The 21,142-nt window shown below is 43.5% G+C and overlaps 1 protein-coding gene across 7 annotated transcripts in view; it reads right to left on the bottom strand.

Moving 5' to 3' along the window:
- The window catches only part of LOC124034273 (AP-1 complex subunit beta-1), a 56,296-nt gene that overhangs the window by 18,671 nt on the left and 16,483 nt on the right, over positions 1–21,142 (bottom strand). For 5 of the 7 annotated variants that reach the window (XM_046347224.1, XM_046347226.1, XM_046347220.1 and 2 more), the window contains 7 exons: positions 20,574–20,833; positions 19,813–20,023; positions 19,675–19,692; positions 17,758–17,787; positions 17,525–17,662; positions 15,253–15,398; positions 15,026–15,155 (listed from right to left, as the gene is read on the bottom strand). In XM_046347224.1, the coding sequence (XP_046203180.1) occupies positions 15,026–15,155; positions 15,253–15,398; positions 17,525–17,662; positions 17,758–17,787; positions 19,675–19,692; positions 19,813–20,023; positions 20,574–20,833 (933 nt within the window). The remainder of the gene's footprint in view (positions 1–15,025; positions 15,156–15,252; positions 15,399–17,524; positions 17,663–17,757; positions 17,788–19,674; positions 19,693–19,812; positions 20,024–20,573; positions 20,834–21,142) is intronic. The other 2 variants (XM_046347221.1, XM_046347227.1) reach the window with 1 other exon arrangement.

Raw genomic sequence — 21,142 nt, 5'->3', positions numbered from 1 at the left:
ACTTCCCTGACAAGTTGCATATCGCAGGGCTATTCGATGCTAATGCAGAACGCCATTGGATGTTTTTGTGCAGGTCAAGGGCAGTCAAGTCTGGGGCTATATCTGTTCTTAGTTCTACATTTTTTGAATGGGGCATGGTTATTTAAGATTGTGAGGAAAGCACTTTTGAAGAGCAACCAGACATCCTCTACTGACGGGATGAAGTCAATATCCTTCCAGGATACCCAGGCCAGGTCGATTAGAAAGGCCTGCTCGCTGAAGTGTTTTAGGGAGCGTTTGATAGTGATGAGGTGTGGTTGTTTGACCGCGGACACATTACGCACGCAGGCAATGATCGCTGAGATCCTGGTTGAAGACAGCAGAGGTGTATTTAGAGGGCAAATTGGTCAGGATGATATCTAAGAGTGTGCCCATGCTTACGGATTAAGGGTTGTACCTGGTAGGTTCCCTTGATAATTTGTGTGAGATTGAGGGCATCTAGCTTAGATTGTAGGACGGCTGGGGTGTTAAGCATGTCCCAGTTAGGTCACCTAACAGTACAAACTCTGAAGATAGATGGGGGCAATCAATTCACATATGGTGTCCAGGGCACAGCTGGGGGCTGAAGGGGGTCTATAACAAGCTTCAACAGTGAGACTTGTTTCTGGAAAGGTGGATTTTTAAAAGTAGAAGCTAGAATTGTTTGGGCACAGACCTGGATAGTATGACAGAACTCTGCAGGCTAACTCCGCCCCCTTTGGCAGTTCTTTGTCGGAAAATGTTATAGTTAGGGATAGAAAGTTCAGGATTTTTGGTGGCTTTCCTAAGCCAGGATTCAGACACCGCTAGGACATCCGGGTTGGCCTAGTGTGCTAAAGCAATGAATAAAACAAACAAACTTAGGGAGGAGGCTTCTAATGTTAACATGCATGAAACCAAAGCTTTTACGGTTACAGAAGTCAACAAATGAGCGCCTGGGGAATGGAGTGATGCTGGGAGCTGCAGGGCCTGGATTAACCTCTACATCAGCAGAGGAACAGAGGAGGAGTAGGATAAGGGTAGGGCTAAAGACTATAAGAACTGGTCTAGTGCATTCAGAACAGAGTAAAAGGAGCAGATTTCTGGGCGCGGAAGAATAGATTCAAGGCATAATGTACAGACAAGGGTATGGTAGGATGCGAGTACAGTGGAGAAAAACCTAGGCATTGAGTGACGAGAGGTTCTGTCTCTAGAGGCACCATTTAACCCAGGTGAGGTCACCGCACGTTTTTTAAATTTGACCTTTATTTAACAGTCAGTTAAGAACAAATTCTTATTTTCAACGACGGCCTAGGAACAGTAGGTTAACTGCCTGTTCAGGGGCAGAACGACAGATTTGTACCTTGTCAGCTCGGGGGTTTGAACTTACAACCTTCCGGTTACTAGTCCAACGCTCTAACCACTAGGCTACCCTGTGGGGGGTAGAACAAAAGGTCTAGCTAAGGCATATTGAGCAGGGCTAGTGGCTCTACAGTAAAATAAGACAAATATCACTAACCAAAACAGCAATAGACAAGGAATATTGACATTAAGGAGATGTATGTGTAGCCGAGTGATCATAGGGTCCAGTGTGTAGCTAGGTGAGCTGGAGACACGGCGATTCAGACAGCTAGAAGGCCGGGGATAGCAGGCTAGCAAGTGGGCCGCAGGGGGACATCGCGACGGAAGAGCCTGTTGAAACCCCCCTCGGACGGTTACGTCGGCAGACCAGTCATGGTGGATCGGCGGGGCTCTGTGTCGGCAGTAAAGGGTCCTGGCCAATTGGCAAAAGAGGTATTGAAGCCCAGGAATTGTCTGATGGATCCCTTCGTCTAGCTGGGAGATGGGCCTAGCTCGAGGCTAGCTCCAGGCTAACTTTAGACGTTAGCCAGGAGTAGCCACTTGGATAGCAGCTAGCTAGCTGCGATGATCCGGTGTAAAGATTCAGAGCTTGCGGTAGGAATCCGGAGATGTGGTAGAGAAAAAGAGGTCTGCTATGCTCTGTGTGGATATCACGCTGTGGCAGGCTGGCAGGAATTGACCGGGTTGAGCATGGCTGATGTCCGAGTTAACGGTGATGACCGCTTAGTGACTACTAGCTAGTTAGCTGGCTAGCTTCTGATTGGGGTTCCGTTATTGTTTGTTATTTGAGCAATAACAATAAAGTTAACTTAAAACCAAATACTTACACTCAAGTAGAATTTTGCTGGGTGACTCATTTTTACTAGAGTACATTTCTCTGAACGCATCTTCACTTTTACTCAAGTATGAAAACTGGGTACTTTTTCCACCACTGACTCCTCCTCCTGTAGGAATACAGCTGGCTGGGAGAAGGAGTGCTGGGGTCAGGGGAAACAGAGCAGAGCTGTGGCGTAGACTAGAGCAGCACAGTGAGAGGTGACCGCTAATGACCATCCCCACCTCTCATCTCTCCTGGAACCCGTTATTTTCTCTTACCAGCTGCACAATGTTCCATCCCCCCAAGTCAGATGACTGCTCTGATCTAGAGGCCCCGTCTCTCGCAGTTCTGTTTCTCAACCAATAACTAAAGTTCCAGAGGCTCTCTCATGTCATATTTCACCCTGTTTCTATAGCTCAGGAATTTAAATAACAACCTGACAGTACTTGAACACGATTTGAGGTGAAGCAGAGACAATGAGGCTGAACAAATTCAACTGGGGGCTGTGTTTTATCATTAACAAAGCATATGTAAAAGGCCAAAGCTGCCAACCCATGTAGTAACAATTATGTCAACCTGACAGTTAAAACAAGCATGTGTCTGCAGTAGGGTTGATTATTTTCCCTGTTTTTAAAAATGTTCCATCCAGAGAATAAAATCCCCTTTTTCCCGGGTAAACAGGTATTTCCCACCAAAACCGGAAATGTCATTCTAAAGCATATAAATTGTCTAGATTTGATTACAGCTTTGATCAGCATGAAAACTAAAGTCTGATGCTAGCTGAGCCTTATGAGACATAAAATGTATTTTAATGTATGAGCCCAAGCCCAAATGATTGTGCCGTTATCCAATACGTAGCCTACGCAGGACAGAAAAACATAAGAGCCCATAGATGTAGCCACGCGCTCTTGGATAAATAAGTCAAACAAGGTCCAGTAGGCTAATCTTTGACTGTGGACTGCATTACTGCACTGTATTATATGGACTAGAATTACACACCTTGTTCAAATCATGAAGCTGGGGGAGAACGTGATGCTGGTCCAGGACATGAGTCTTACAAAGTTACAATTATAGGCCAGTGAATGTGATTTTAATTTGACGTTTTTATCATTCGTAGGCTGACTCATATATAGGCCTACCTTTCATATACATTTCCTCTAATGTTGTGCGACGTACGTATTATAGCCTCCCTCTCTCCCTCTGTTGCTTCCTTCATCTCTTTCAACAATTAAATATATACATTCCATTGTCCTTATAGTCATCATTGTAATGACATGCTTGAATAATATTAGGAGTAGAATAAGATGCAGCGGGGTATCACTTCTCTTCATGAACATTGAATGGTTATATGGGTCTGAATTAGGGCCGACCCCATTTAGTCGACTGGTGGATAGGCTTTTGGGCAACAGATTTCAGTTGAGCAGTAGCAAAAAAACTTTTCAATAAAAAGGTGTAGGAGACACCTGTATGATTCGCGCCTGTCTGAGTCGACTGATCCATTGTGGAGGTGGAGGAGATGGCACAGTCCAGCAGACTGACAATTGCTACTGAAATGGTATATGGTTATATTATGTAAGAATGGTGCAACACAAATTAAAAAAATCATTATTTTGCATTGGATAGTGGTTGGTCGCTGTGCGCGGTTCTGTAACATCAGTGCGCTGTTGAATTGATGCATTTTCCTGGGCCAGTGATTCCCAAAGTTTTATGAGTCCCGTAGCCCTTCAAACATTCAACCTCCAGCTGCGTACCAGGGTCAGTGCACTATCAAATGTCGTTTTTTTCCATCATTGTAAGCCCCCCCCACGCACAATACATGTATTAAACATAAGAATGAATGTTGAGTTATCACAACCCAGCCCGTGGGAAGTGACAAAGAGCTCTTATAGGACCAGGGCACAAATAATAATAAATCATTTTGCTCTTTATTTAGCCATCTTCCATATAAAACCTTTTGTTCATCAGAAATTGTGAATAACTAACCACAGGTTAATGAAAAAGGGTGTGCTTGAAAGGACGCACATATCTCTGCAATGTTGGGTTGTTTTGGAGAGAGTCTCAGTCTTAAATCATTTTCCACACACAGTCTGTTCCTCTTAGTTTTCATGCTAGCGAGGGCTGAGAATCCACTCTCACATAGGTACGTGGTTGCAAAGGTCATTGGTGTCTTAATAGCGCGATTTGGCAAGGGAAGAAACTCTTGAGTGCAGCCCTATCCAGAAATCTGGCAGTGGCTTCTGATTCAATTTTATTTTCACAGAACCGCTTGTTGCAATTTCAATGAGGCTCTCTTGTTCAGATATTGGTAAGAGGACTGGAGGCAGGGCATGAAAGGGATAACGAATCCAGTTTGTGTCGTCCGTTTCGGGAAAGTACCTGCGTACCCAGCTCACTCAGGTGCGTCGCTATATCACATTTGACATTGTCTGTAAGCTTGAGTTCATTTGTACACACAACAATCAGACAACAATGGAAAGACGTGTGTTGTCCTTGTTAACGCAGACAGGAAGTTGGAGCTCTTTTCTAATCCTAGGATCAATTTTGTCCTGCACATTGAATATAGTTGCGGAGAGTCCCTGTAATCAGATCATTCAGGAGGAAAAACACATCACCCAGATAGGCCAGTTGTGTGAGAAACTCGTCAGACCGCTTGCATGATGACAAGTGCAAATTATGGTCAGTAAAGAAAACTAAGCTCGTCTCACAATTTTAAAAGAAACGTGTCAATACTTTACCCTTTGATAACCAGCACAACATACAGAAGTATGTTGTAAAAGCGTTACAAAGCACTGCCCATATCATTGCATAGTGCAGAAAATACACAAGAGTTCAGGGGCCTTGCTTTAAAACAAAGGTAACCATTTTCACTGTAGTGTCCAAAAAGTCTTTCAAGCCGACACAGATTCCCTTGGCAACAAGAGCCTCTCGGTGGATGCTGCAGCGTACCCAAGTGGCGTCAGAAGCAACTGCTTGCACTATGTCTCCCAGTCATGGCTTTTGTGCCATCAGTACAGATACCAACACATCTTGACCACCAAAGTCCATTTGGTCACAAAGCTGTCCAGTACTTAAAAAAGATCCTCTCCTGTTGTCCTGGTTTCCAGTGGTTTGCAGTCTTCCTGAATTGATCCCCCATAAACGTAACGGACATATACCAGGAGCTGTGCCAGGCCCGCCACGTCTGTTGACTCATCCAGCTGTAACGCATATAATTCACTGACTTGTATGAGAAGCAGTAATTGTTTCAAAAGATCAACTGCCATGTCAATGATGTGTGAAACAGTGTTGTTTGATGGAGGTATTGTCTGTAGCTTTTGGGGCCTTTTCCCCCAGCATTGACCCAACCATATCCATCGCAGCAGGAAGAATTGTGTCCTCCACAATAGTATGGGGCTTGCCTGTTCTTAGCCACTCAGTAGCTCTCCATATAAGACGCTTCCAGCCCCTTAATGGTATCTGTTGCTTTTATACATGTCTTACTACTCAAAAGTTGCCTATATTCTCACTCAAAAAACTCCCATGGATTATTTTTTAAATTGTCATGTTCCATTTCTAAATGTCTGCACAAGAGAGTGAAGGTTTCTCACGAGAGAGTAACAGTTAATGTGATTGGATGTTAATTATTGGACTAGGCTACCTGTATTTGACATTGTGTTGTTATTTCACTGAACACGAGATGGTTTAATTGTATTTTTGGCAGTGAAACGAGGCTACTCAGGCGAGACAACAACAAAAAAAACTCACCCAAATGTACAGTTGAAGTCGGAAGTTTACATACACTTAGGTTGAAGTCATTAAAACTTGTTTTTCAACCACTCCACAAATTTCTTGTTAACAAACTATAGTTTTGGCAAGTCGGTTAGGACATCTACTTTGTGCATGACACAAGTCATTCCTCCAACAATTCTTTACAGACAGATAATTTCACTTAATCACAATTCCAGTGGGTCAGAAGTTTACATACACTAAGTTGACTGTGCCTTTAAACAGCTTGGAAAATTCCAGAAAGGCTTAGTAAAGCAGCCTTGCATAACCACCATCGAGCAGTAGGCCTAAGAGAGCATACGGTTTAGTCTTAATACCGTAACTTACCTAGGTCTATATTTCAATACTTATATAGGCTACTGTATCAATCATTTATTTGTTAATGTCATCATACAGCATAGGAGTCATTCATGATTTGAAATGCAATCAAGCAAACAATAAATAGGCCTAAACAGTTCCATTCCTGAAATTGCAATCACGAATGAATGTGACTGGTTTTTAGTCTTTGCTGTAATAAAGGCATAGGAAAAGAAACAGACTCTCTGGTACACTTATAATTGTTGTTTGCATTGTTTCAAAATGGTCAGAAAACCAGAAGTTTAGGGTCACTTAGAAATGTCCTTGTTTTTGAAAGAAAAGGACATTTTTCATCTATTAAAATATCAAATTGATCAGAAATACAGCGTAGACATTGTTAATGTTGTAAATGACTATTGTAGCTGGAAACAGCTGAATTTTTATGGAATATCTACATAGGCGTACAGAGGCCCATTATCAGCAATCACTCCTGTTTTCCAATGGCACGTTGTGTTAGCTAATCCAAGTTTATAATTTTAAAAGGCTACTTGATCATTAGAAAACCCTTTTGCAATTATGTTAGCACAGCTGAACTGTTGTACTGCTTAAAGAAGCAATAAAACTGGCCTCCTTTAGACTAGTTGAGTATCTGGAGCATCAGCATTTGTGGGTTCGATTACAGGCTCAAAATGGCCAGAAACAAAGAACTTTCTTCTGAAACTTGTCAGTCTATTCTTGTTCTGAGAAATTAAGGTTACTCCATGTGAGAAATTGGCAAGAAACTGAAGATCTCATACAACGCTGTGTCCTACTCCCTTCATAGAACAGAGCAAACGGGCTCGAACCATAACAGAAAGAGTGGGAGGCCCCGGTGCACAACTGAGCAAGAGGACAAGTACATTAGTGTCTAGTTTGAGAAACAGACTCATCACAAGTCCTCAACTGGCAGGTTAATTAAATAGTACCCGCAAAAAAAACACCAGTGTCAATGTCAACAGAGAAGAGGCGACGCCAGGATGCTGACCTTCTAGGCAGAGTTGCAAAGAAAAAGCCATATCATTAGTAGAGTGTTGACGTTGAGACTGGTGTTTTGCGGGTACTATTTAATAAAGATGCCAGTTGAGGATTTGTGAGGTGTCCTTCTCTTTCTCTCAGAGGACCTGAGCCCTAGGACCATGCCTCAGGATTACTTGGCCTGATGACTCCTTGCGGTCTCCAGTCCACCTGGTCGTGCTGGTTGTCCAGTTTCAACTGTTTTGCCTGCAGCTATGGAACACTGACCTGTTCACCGGACGTGCTACCTTGTCCCGGAACTGCTGTGTACTCACGAACTCACTGAATGATCGGCTATGAAAAGCCAATTGACATTGACTCCTGAGGTGCTGACCTGTTGCACCCTCTACAACCACTGATTATTAATTATTTGACCCTGCTGGTCATTGACCATCTTGGCCATGTACTGTTATAATCTCCACCTGGCACAGCCAGAAAAGGACTGGCCACCCCTCTGAGCCTGGTTCCTCTCTAGATGTATTTCTAGGTTCCTGCCTTTCTAAGGAGTTTTTCCTAGCCACTGTGCTTCTACATCTGCCTTGCTTGCGGTTTGTGGTTTTAGGCTGGGTTTCTGTATAGCACTTTGTGACATCAGCTGATGTAAAAATAGATTTATAAATGCAGTTGATTGATATTTCAGACTGGCCAATAAAAAAAAAAAAGATTAAGATGGGCAAAATAACACAGACTCTGGACAGAGGAAGATTGGAAAAAAAGTGTTATGGACAGACAAATCTATGTTTGAGGTGTTTGGATCACAAAGAACATTCGTGAGACGCTGAAAAAAATTAAGATGCTGGAGGAGTGATTGAAATCGTCTGTCAAGCATGGTGGAGGCAATGTGATGGTCTGGGGGTGCTTTTGTGGTGGTAAAGTGGGAGATTTGTACAGGGTAAAAGGGATCTTGAAGAAGGAAGGCTATCACTCCATTTTGCAATGCCATACCCAGTGGACAGCGCTTAATTGGAGGCAATTTCCTCCTGTAACAGGACAATGACACAAAGCACAGCTCCAAACTACGCAATAACTATTTAGGGAAGAGCAGTCAGCTGGTATTCTGTCTATAATGGAATGGCCAGCACAGTCACCAGACCTCAACCCTATTGAGCTGTTGTGGGAGCAGCTTGACCGTATGGTACGTAAGAAGTGCCCATCAAGTCAATCCAACTTGTGGGAGGTGCTTCAGGAAGCATGGGGTGAAATCTCTTCAGATTACCTAGAATGCCAAAGGTCAGCAAGGCTGTAATTGCTGCAAATGGACGATTCTTGACGAAAGCAAAAGTTTGAAGGACAACTATTTCAATTAAAAATAATTATTTATAACCTTGTCAACATCTTGACTACATGTCCTTTTCATTTGGCAACTCACTTAATGTATGTTTTCATGGAAAACAATAACATTTCTAAGTGGCCCCAAACTTTTGAATGGTAGTGTATATTGTAATCTAACAGCACCTGTTTGGCACACATATGCACGTAGCGCTTGCTCCTTACATTCTTTTTCTTGATCTCCAGTATTTCCCACTAGTCAAATTTATTCCACACATCCAATTTCCCCTTTACCTCCTGAGGAACAAGTAAACATTCCCCTGTTTCGAGTTCGTCACGTCCTCTGCATCCATTTGCTGTCACATGTGTTCAGAGTTTGTTATAACCTATTTAATAGATGTGACTATGATATGCTACAGGTCAGGCCCTATTGGTCACATGCATGCGATGCTTACGTGTTACGTAAAAACAGTAAGGGTTGCGGTACCGTAATTGCTGGACTATTAAGCGCACCTGAATATAAACCGCACCCACTGAATTATTTAAAAAATGTATTTTGTACATAAATAATCCGCACATGTCTATAAGCCGCAGGTGCCTACCAGTACATTGAAACAAATTAACTTTGCACAGCCTTTAAAGAAACAGCCTACCAAGAAAGTCATTGGTCACCATCTTCCTCCTCCTGTGCACTGAAACCACTGAAGCCATCTCCTTCGGTGTCGGAGTTGAATAGCCTCAGAATTGCTTCATCCGATGTTGGATCGTTTTCATTGTCGCTCTCGTCACTTTCATCCGGAGGCAAATACCCCGCTGAGCTCATGCTGCCCCTTCAACACGCAGCAGTCCAGCCTTTCGAAACCCGTTGATGATAGTGGATTTTTTGACAATGCTCCACGCCGTCAGGACGCACTGGCAGACTTGACTATAAGTTGCTCTTCGCATGCAGCCCGTTTTAGTGAAGGATTTTCCCCCACTTGTCATCCAAGCCTCCCACTGAACAAGGAGCGCCACCTTAAATGCACGATTTATACTGATATCGAGTGGCTGCAAATACTTTGGGCCATCTGCTTTTCTTCCCTCTGAAAGCTTTTGTCTTTTTGCACTGAGTCAGTTCCTCACGCTGCTTTCCAACGTCTTATCATCGACTCATGAAGGCCAAGTTCCCGTGCAGCAGCTCCATTTCCTTTTCCAACAGCCAGATCGATCGCCTTCAACTTGAAAGCTGCATCATATAAATTTCTCCGTGTCTTTGCCATGATGAGGGTGACAAAATTACTACCGTAATCAGAATGATGGGAAGTTTGAGCGCGCTCGATTTACGTCACATTATGTGAAGGTGCTCAGTTCTTTGGCGGCATGAATCTTGTGAAAGCGGGAAAAATCCATAAATTAGCCACGTCATTGTATAAACCACGAGGTTCAAAGCGTGGGAATAAAGTAGCGGCTTATAGTCCGGAAATTACGGTAAATTCCTAAACAAATGAGGGATTTCAGTCAGAAATGGCTGTCATTATGTTGCAGCTTCAGAAACAGACAGGGCAATACTGGCTGTTAGAACTGTTAAGGCTCCATGGATTGATGAGGAATTGAAAAACGGTATGGTTGAAATAGATGAGGCAAAAGGAGTGGCTAATAGGTCTGGCTGCACATCTGACTGGCTTACTTACTGCAAATTGAGAAATTATACAAAAAGAAACTTTATTATGAAGCCAAGATCAATGATATAAAGAACGATGGAAAACAACTTGAGTACTTCAAATGAAATTATGGGCAGAAAGACAAATTCAAATCCATCTTTCATCGATAAGATGGCTTATTCATCACAAAACTATTTGATGTTGCAAATTATTTTAATGATTGCCAATGAAATAAAGTGGACAAACTTAGGCAGGATATGCCAACAATGAACAGTGAGCAATTGTATTCATGCATAAAAAAACAAATCATGAAAGAAAAGCATTGCTGAGCTGACTACAGCTCAGCATTTAACACCATAGTACCCTCCAAACTCGTCATCAAGCTCGAGACCCTGGGTACTGGGCTTCCTGACGGGCCGCCCCAAGGTGGTGAGGGTAGGTAACAACATTTCCACCCCGCTGATCCTCAACACGGGGGCCCCACAAGGGTGCGTTCTGAGCCCTCTCCTGTACTCCCTGTTCACCCACGACTGCGTGGCCACGCACGCCTCCAACTCGATCATCAAGTTTGCGGACAACACAACAGTGGTAGGTTTGATTACCAACAATGACGAGACGGCCTACTGGGAGGAGGTGAGGGCCATCGGAGTGTGGTGTCAGGAAAATAACCACACACTCAATGTCAACAAAACAAAGGAGATGATTGTGGACTTCAGGAAGCAGCGGACGGAACACCACCCTATCCACATCGATGGAACAGTAGTGGAGAGGGTAGTACGTTTTAAGTTCCTCGGCGTACACATCACAGACAAACTGAATTGGTCCACCCACACAAACAGCATCGTGAAGAAGGCGCAGCAGCGCCTCTTCAACCTCAGGAGGCTGAAGAAATTCGGCTTGTCACCAAAAGCACTCACAAACTTCTATAGATGCACAATCGAGAGCATCCTGTTGGGCTGTATCACCACCTGGTACGGCAACTGCTCCGCCCACAACCGTAAGGCTCTCCAGAGGGTAGTGAGGTCTGCACAACGCATCACCGGGGGCAAACTACCTGCCCTCCAGGACACCTACACCACCCGATGTCACAGGAAGGCCATAAAGATCACCAAGGACAACAACCACCCGAGCCACTGCCTGTTCACCTCGCTATCATCCAGAAGGCGAGGTCAGTACAGGTGCATCAAAGCTGGGACCGAGAGACTGAAAAACAGCTTCTATCTCAAGGCCATCAGACTGTTAAACAGCCACCACTAACATTGAGTGGCTGCTGCCAACACACTGACACAACTCCAGCCACTTTAATAATGGGAATTGATGTAAAATATATATCACTAGCCACTTTGCTACTTAACATACCCTACATTATTTCTCATATGTATACGTATATACTGTACTCTATATCATCTACTGCATCTTTATGTATTACTAGCCACTTTGTTTACATACTCATCTCATATGTTTATACTGTACTCGATACCATCTACTGCATCTTGCCTATGCCACTCTGTACCATCACTCATTCATATATCATATATATTTGAATTTGGAATTGTTAGCTAGTTGTTAGCTCTTTGGTTATTACTGCATTGACGGAACTAGAAGCACAAGCATTTCGCTACACTCGCATTAACATCTGCTAACCATGTGTATTAATTTTATTTTTAACTTTATTTTACTAGGCAAGTCAGTTAAGAACAAATTCTTATTATCAATGACGGCCTAGGAAGTGGGTTAACTGCCTGTTCAAGGGCAGAACGACAGATTTTTTCTTACCTTGTCAGCTCGGGGATTTGAACTTGCAACCTTTCGGTCACTAGTCAAATGCTCTAACCACTAGGCTACCCTGCCGCCCCAAATAAAATGTGATTTTATTTTAATTTTGTATAGTTAGTGTGGCGAGGTGGAAAATTATTGTTATCAATTAATAATGACAAACCTCCTGGCATTGTTAACTTAGATGGAAAGCTACTGAGGATGGTAGCTGACTCTATAGCCACTCCTATCTGTCATATTGTTAATCTAAGCCTAGAGGAAAGTCTGACTTCCCTCCAAGCCTGAGGATAAAGTAATTCTGCCACCCAAGAGTGGTAAAGCATTCTTTACTGGTTCTAACAGCTGCCAGCTCTTAGCAAATTGTTGGGAAAATAATGGTGTTTCACCAAATAGCATTGTATTTCTCTGTAAACAAATTAACAGACTTTCAGCATGCTTATAGAGAAGGGCACTCAACATGTACTGCACTGACACAAATGGCTGATGATTGGTTGAAAGAAATTGATAATAAGAAGATTGTGGGAGCTGTACTGTTAGATTTTAGTGCAGCTTTTGATATTATTGACCATAACCTGTTGTTGAAAAAAAAAAAACTGGTGCTATGGCTTTTCAACCTTTGCCATAATGTGGATTCAGAGCCATCTATCTCATAGAACTCAAAGGGTTTTCTTTAATGGAATCTTCTCTAATGTCAAACACGTAAAGTTTGGTGTACCGCAGGGCAGCTCTCCAGGCCCTCTACTCTTTTCTATTTTTACAAATAACCTTCCACTGGCATTAAACAAAGCATGTGTGTCCATGTATGCTGATGATGAAACCATATACGCATCAGCAACCACAGCTAATGCAGTCACTCAAACCCTTAAATAGCTGCAGTCTGTTTTGGAATGGATGGCCAGTAATAAACTGGTCCTGAACATCTCTAAAACTAAGAGCATTGTATTTGGTACAAATCATTCCTTAAGTGCTAGACCTCAGCTAAATCTGGTAATGAATGGTGTGGCTGTTGAACAAGTAGAGACGACTAAATTACTTGGCGTTACCTTAGATTGTAAACTGTCATGGTCAAAACAAATAGATTCAATGGTTGTAAAGATGGGGAGAGGTCTAGCCGTAATAAAGAGATGCTCCGCTTTTGACACCACACTGCAAAAAGCAAGTTCTACAGGCTCTAGTTTGGTCTAATCTTGATTACTGTCCAGCCGTAGGGCTGGGGGAAATGACAATATATATTGTGTGACGATAGACGTCCTCTGCAAAATATGCCGTAGGCCGGTCCCAACAACAGGCTCAAACATCACTAACCTCTTACCACCTATGCAAGAAACAAGCGAAACAGTACAGAGAGTGTCTACGGATGAGTCCCAAAAAAGTACAGTCTAGTGCTCAAAACAAACCCCTGACTCAGATGTTGCAAGAGGCTTTTGCCTGCGGCACACCATATGGGCAAAGAATCATGAAGATGGAACAAGATAACAGCTGCCTTTACAACTTATATCTACAAGGACATGGCCCCAATTTACACAGTCGATTTGGCCCCAATTTACAATTTACACAGTCGAGAAACAGGGGTTTCGTGAGTTGGTGCCAACACTTAACCCAAGGTACCAAATTGATGAATGGCACACATACACAACCCATGTCTCAAGGCTTAAATTCTTCTTTAACCGATCTACACTGATTTGAAGTGGACTTAACAAGTGACATCAATAAGAGATCATAACTTTCAACTGGATTCACCTGATCAGCCTTATCAGACTGGATAGGTTTTACTGGGGGAGCTCAGGTAATGTAATTATGTGCTTGAGCACAAATCACCACATCTGTATTTTAGTCCTGTCCGAATCTGCCATGCAAGTCATTTTTACTTGGCAGGAAGGTTATTATCCCATCCTTAAAAACCTACAGTTTTTCGGGCAAACTCTCACATCCTCTGATAACACATATCCTGTGCGAATCATCATCATCCCTGTGTATTGAAGGATATTACTGAGTTTAACATGTGCTGCACCCAGTTTGGGTAAGAACATAGGAACAAATTCATGCTTAAAACAAAAGTGCTATGCATGTAGTCTACAAATGGATCTGTTGTCACATATCAACTTAAAGTGCCTATTCCTCTTCCGCAAATGTCAGTTAATTCAATTTGTGCATAGGTTACAGTTCATGGTTGTTATTGATATGTCTTGTCATTTTGACTTTCGTCGACCATTAGGCCAATATTAGGCCATCCCTAGACATTTAAAACACCTTCCTACCTAGAAGAGCCTCCAGGCTTCCGTCATAATTATCCATTTTGAATGAGGAAAACAATTATTACGGGGCAGTTGGGTAAAGCTAATCCCATCCGAATCGTCCACTGGAAAAACTGACATGCTGGGGTAGTAATTACATCACCTACATTCTATAGTAATACTAGTCCCGTGTGAATAGGGCTTTAGTCATGGAAAGAGCAGGATGTTTTGTACACTCAGTGCATCTCAATCTTGACCAGGATTAGGCCGATCTATTTTGGGTGCAATTGGAATGGAATTGATGGGAGAGAAAAAGACTGCGGCAACGATATTTGAGTGAGGCTGTTATAAAACTCTTTACAATGAAAGAATAAGGTGACCCCTGAAAGCCAGATGGAGAAGTGTAAATTAGACTTGCATTATCATTATATTACTGTAGCTGCAGCAAATGTAGTCCTTCCTTTTACAAGACAAAAAGTTACCATGAGATGATAAACTCATTGAACTACACTCCGTAGTGAGAAGCGGTGTCCCCACCATGAGCGTCGATGATTGGTCAAGCAGATAGCAGAGAGGAGGCCGTTGAGATGACAAATGATATGCGCTGTCTAAATCTAACAGTGCCATTTCACATCATGCTTTTCATATAAATAATTTATTATAAATTTACCGATTTCTTGCAGTTATTTATCCTGGGAAAAGGGAGAGGGTTTGGGCTGGATATCTCGGTAACCCGGTTCCCACTATTTAACCCTAGTCTGAAGCAGCCTAGTCTCCTGAAACATCCTTTACAACTAACGTTTTGGGAAAGTTACCTGCAGGTTGTTGAGAGGGTCCATCTTCATGACTGGCCCAACAGTGCTGAGGGGGAGGCTGACTTCAATGGTCTGGTTTGGGCCAAGAGGGGTGAGGACCTGGAGTGGGCCGGCAGGGGCCAGTCCAAAACTAGAGAGAAGAGTTCCAGTCAGAACTAGAAAAAAAATTAAAATCACATTCACACCAGAGATGTTTCCTTATGACCGTCATATAGACATCCGCTCACCTGTTCCTGTTGAATTGGATGGCGAAGTCAGTCATGACGCTCATGGCCTTGTTGGTGAGGACCAGCTCCATCTGGATGACTCCAGCACGCCGGGCGAAGGTCCCAGAGATCTCCAGACCTTTAGCCTTCATGGCTGGGAGCCACACCTGAGGATAGAGGATACCATAAGAGGAACCGTTTGTATTAAACTACAGTTTGTATTTAAAAAAAATAATTATATTTATTTGGCGGACACCATCAGGGCACTCAATGAAATATCACATTAACAGTAGAATCCATACATCAAGTCAGAAAATCAAGAGCATCAATGAAAGTACAATTTAAAATCAAAAGGACAACACGAAACAGGACAGGTAAAAATAAGGAAGGGTTGGTTAGAAGATCCAAACATGGTTACGGGTAAGGTTTGTGTTGGAGGGGACACAGTGATACTGGGAGAGCACAGAAGTAATGTAGGACAGAGTCAATCATAGACCATAGGTATCCTTGAAGAAGTGTGTTTTCAGGTTTTTTAATGAGATGGCCATCTGCATGTTGCAAGTATGGGGGAAGTGCATTCCAGAGCCTGGGTGTCGACCAACTGAAGGCTCGGGCACCCATGTTGAAGATGCGGGGGGGGGGGGGTGACAAGGAGACCACCAGAGGGGCGGAAGGGGGCATAGACTGGGAGAACATCAGGTGGGTACCAGGTTGTGGAGAGCATGGAGTAGTGTCTTCAGCATGATCATCTAGGAACATATAGGCCTAGTAGTTACATTGCATTCGGAAAGTATTCAGACCCCTTGACTTTTTCACACATTGTTACTTTACAGCCTTATTCTAAAACGCCTTTAATTGTCCCCCCACCTCAATCTACACACAATAACCCATAATGACAAAGCAAAAACAGTTTTGAAATGTGTTAATCTTTTTTACTGAAATATCAAATTTACATAAGTATTCAGACTTTTTACTCAGTACTTTGTTGTAGCATCTTAGACAACGATTACAGCCTTGAGTCTTCCTGGATATGACAAGCTTGGCACACCTGTATTTGGGGAGTTTCCCCCATTCTTCTCTGCAGATGCTCTCAAGCTCTGTCAGGTTGGATGGGGAGCGTTGATACACAGCTATTTTCAGGTCTCTCCAGAGATGTTTGATTGGGTTCAAGTCCGGGCCACTCAAAAGACATTCAGAGACTTGTCCCGAAGCCACTCCTGTGTCGTCTTAGCTGTGTGCTTAGGGTCATTGTCCTGTTGGAAGGTGAACCTTCACCCCAGTCGGAGATCCTGATCGCTCTGGAGCAGGTTTTCATCAAGGATCTCGCTGTACTTCACTCCGTTCATCTTTCCCTCGATCCTGACTAGTCTCCCAGTCCCTGCCACTGAAAAACATTCCCACAGCATGATGCTGCCACCACCATACTTCACTGCAGGGATTGGTGCCAGGTTTCCTCCAGAAGTGACAATTGGCATTCAGGACAAAGGGTTCAATCTTAGTTTCATCAGACCAGAGAATCTAGTTTCTAGATTTTAGGTGCCTTTTGGCCTTTTAGGTGCCTTTTGGCAAATTCCATGCGGGCTTTCATGTACCTTTTACTGAAGAGTGGCTTCCGTCTGACAACCTACCATAAAGGCCTAATTGGTGGAGTGCTGCAGAGATGTTTGTCCTTCTGGAAGGGTCTCCCATCTCCACAGAGGAACTCTGTAGATCTGTCAGTGACCATCGGGTTCTTGGTCACCTCCCTGACCAAGTCCCTTCTCCCCCTATTGCTCTATTTGCCCAGGCGGCCAGCTCTAGGAAGATTCTTGGTGGTTCCAAACTTCTTCAATTTAAGAATGAAGGAGGCCACTGTCTTCTTGGGGACCTTCAATACTGACATTTTTTGGTACCCTTCCCCAGATCTTTGCCTCGACACAATCCTGTCTCGGAACTCTACGGACAATTATTCTGACATGCATTGTGAACTGTGAGACCTTATATAGACAGGTGTGTGCTTTTCCAAATCATGTCCAATCAATTGAATTTACCACAGGTGGACTATAATTAAGTTGTAGAAACGTCAAGGATGATTAATGGAAACAGGAGGCACTCGAGCTCAATTTCAAGTATCATAGCAAAAGGGTCTGAATACTTAAATTTTTAATACAATTTATAAAAACCTGTTTTTGCTTTGCCATTATGGAGTACTGTGGGTAGATTGATGAGGGCATTTTTTAAAATAAGGCTGTAACATAACAATAGTATCAATACTATCATATTAAGTGTACTACCATACTCTATAGACACTCACTGTCTTGGGTGGAATGTATGCTCCCATCGGCATGCCAACCCCCCCTCCGAGGTCAAAGAGGTCTCCAAGGCCGCCTCCCACAGGAGCGTTTAGAGAGGTTGGCATCACAGCGGGAGCTGCGCCAAAACCAGCCCCCATCTTTGGATGAGAGACCATGTTAAAGAGCTGAACATCAAAAAAATTGCACCAAAATATTATTTTTCCCAATTAAAAGTTTAAACAACCAGGCTTACCGCAGGACTCCCACCAATATCTCCTCCAAGCTGAGGGGAGAGAGAGAGAGAGAGAGAGAGAGAGAGCGGAGTTCAGTTTAGACATTATTAGAATGTTAAACCTGCTAGAGGAAAGACTGAGGGAGGGAGGTGGGTGTGTGATGAGGAGTTGCTAAGATGGAACCATGTTCCATGACATATGAAAAGCATGGTTTAAACTGGGGAAGGTGAGATGAGAGCATACAGAACAGTGTTCTACATCTATGATGAGAGCTACTGGAGGGTCATATGGAGGTCGAAGAGCACAGGACGAGCATCATGTATTCAGGTTTTCATTCAGATATCTCAGAAACTGTAAATGCCAACTGTTTGCCAGCACAGTGGTCAGTTAGGTGGTTACACAGAGAAATCAGTATTGAAATACATCACTATCAAAAAAATAAAAATTATGAAGAGATGAGTGCAAATGGAAACCAGAAATGAATAGGGCCTAAACAGCTAGAGTAGCGTGTTAAAATCATAACAAATAAAGCTAGCTACAGTAAGTAAGGGCTTTTGGAACAAACACAAGACCTACAAAAGGTCTCAGAGGCCTGAAATAAACTTAAAAAGGAACTAAAGAAACTTGTTGAGACGATAGGAAACATCTCTGATCTACTACGACAGACAGTGACACTGCAGCTAGAGATGGGGAGAGGTCACAGTACAGGGTACCATAAGGGGACTCCAGTCTAGTCTGTCTAGGAGCCTCTACTGATGCCCCTCAACCAACCTCAGCAGGGGGGCTGTGCTCAGTAGAGCTGTGGTCAGGGGGGCTGTCAGTGTGACTGTAGTCAGTGTAGGTGTAGTCAGTGTGGGTGTACACTGGCGACGGGGGCTGAGGTGACGGAGACTGTGGAGGGTCCGTCCGCAGGGGAACGTGTGGCTGATGGCAGGATGAATACAGTAGGGTTGTCATGTCAGATGTATTCATTGACATGGAACAATCAGGATGCATCAAGCACAGAGAAAGAATATTGAAGAGGTGAATACAGGACACAGCACACACACACACACACACACACACACACACACACACACACACACACACACACACACACACACACACACACACACCAATGATAATGCCCTACTACTAGGCTTGGGCAGTTTACCAGCGTATTTAGAAAAGCCACAGGATGGTTTTTCCAATAAATAAAAGAAAATATTTATAGTTTTTCAAATAAGTGTATATTTGTAACTACGTTTTAAGTGATTACCTGCAGTCAACTTGTACAATACCATAGGAAATTGCATTCTTCATTTCTCCTGTCACATTATTTTAACTGATGAAGCTTACCGTAGTTCCCCAGAACATTTGAGCCATTCACGTGTTTGTAAACAGCACAACGGGAGGAAGCGAGCTGGGGAGTACATAGCATTCTATAGCTATCAGCGAGTCTGTTGTGCAGTGCACATGAAGTGATGACGTTACACTTGTATGCGATTCACTACTAAATGTTTACCATCAGATATCTTAAGAGCTTTCTGCCAGAAGTCAAAGCGCTCTGGATGAATTCTGTACAGCTGCCATCTATTCCACGTGCTTCCTACGATCGCCCCCCCTGCAGTTCTTCTCCCATCTGCTCCGTGTATATATGCTGCTCTTCCTTCAGAAAAACACTCATCACAACATTTTGCAAATGTATAGGTCCACACTCACCGAAAATTACGTTCTGTAGCTACTAGCTATGCGTGTATAATTTTATGTGCTGCGTTTTTTTAGCGCTCCCTTGTGTGCTATGCCGGTATTACCGTAAATCGAGGAATGAGAGAAGGACAGTATGACAATATAAAAGTCTGGATACCACCCAAGCCTAGCTGCTACATCTAACTAATGATGATGTAATGTGATGTGTGACTATAGCTATGTCCTCTCCCTCCTTGTACTTTAGTTACCGGTTCAGACTCATCCATCTGCAGGTGTGGCATTAAAAGAAAAAACAAGAGGAAAACACTCAGTCAAAAATAAAAAATGGACTATGTTCACTGGTTGACCAGGGGTAGCAGCACAGCAGGCTACAGTGAGGTACCTACCAGGCTGTCCAGACCTCCACCAAGGAGATCCATGCCTCCCATCTGCATGCCGGAGGTGGAGGGGGTGGGACCAGTGGTGGTGGGGGGTGCCAGGTCCAGGTTGAGAAGGTCCCCCAGGAGGTCTCCCTGGGAGGGGATGATAGAGGGGGCAGATTCAGGGGCAGAGCCCCCAGCAGCATTGCCCACATCTGGGCATTCCGTACCCTCTCCTCTGGGGGATGGAGAGACCAGGACAGAGAGAGTTAGAGACAACTGCAAAGATTCACCACAATAAAAGGGGTTATTTAAGAACTTCAGTTGTTTAACCTGGTTTGAATTCCTAAACGCAATGTTTTGAGCTAAAAAAATGTAAAGAGAAGCCTAGTCTCAGCCAAGCTAAATTACCTGGAACTCTTGATTCAATAAACCAACCCTGCTTAATATTGGTCCTAAGGTTATTTAAGGGAACACCATTGGCACATCTTAAATGCAATGAAAAGAACAATTAAATGGCATTAAGATTGAATTTAAAAATCAGCCCATTACTGTGTGCTACACTTCATGTCTGCTGGGAACACAGCCTCATGTGAGATCTTTCGGACAACTGATTCATTGAATGTTGCTAAAATAAAATAAAGGTATGCTTTACACAAAGTAAAGACTGGGTGTACTCTAGGGGTAAATAACACTACTTAGGGGACTTACTTGGGTGCAAATAAGGTGTTTAGTTAGGGAAACTCAAGTGGGCCCTAAAAGTGTGTGTGTGTGTGTGAGAGACTCACGATCCAGTGCGTGCGGGAAGCCTTTTGTGCATCACACCGCGGCTGCCCTCCACGAAGGCGCTGGGAGGCTTGTGGTAGACGGAGGCCAGCGTGCCGATGTGGCAGATGAGCTCCTCCAGCAGGGTGGGCTCAATCAAGTCTGTCTCCTCTGAGATCAGAGGCTTCTCGGCCAGCACCACCTCCTTGGCAGCCACAGGGTCAGTGGAGAGCAGACGCCAGTAGATGTAGCCACGGTCTCGCAGGTCCGGGTTGTCAGAGTCCTGCAGACAAGATTGAGAGGATGACTGATGTGGTGCATAATAAATAGTACCTGCTTCACAGACTCCGCTCTCTGCCTGTTCTTCTCACTTATGTCATGTCAGATACTAAGCAAATAATCTAAGAGTCAGGTTAGGTTCGATTCCCTGAGGGGTATAAACTAGAATAATCTACTCAGTCAATAATAAGAAAATTCAAGGAAAGATTTGAACAGCATCAGCAAGGCTTAGAAGTAAGACACGCGGTACAAGGACATAAAAACTAGAACATCGGGAATATATTTTTGGTCCTGGCAGCTTCCTGGCAGTGTT

This window comes from Oncorhynchus gorbuscha, linkage group LG04 (assembly GCF_021184085.1).
Source record: "Oncorhynchus gorbuscha isolate QuinsamMale2020 ecotype Even-year linkage group LG04, OgorEven_v1.0, whole genome shotgun sequence".
NCBI classification, from domain to species: domain Eukaryota; kingdom Metazoa; phylum Chordata; class Actinopteri; order Salmoniformes; family Salmonidae; genus Oncorhynchus; species Oncorhynchus gorbuscha.
The sequence above is the reverse complement of the archived record's forward strand: the minus strand, read 5'-3'. Positions and strand labels throughout refer to the sequence as shown.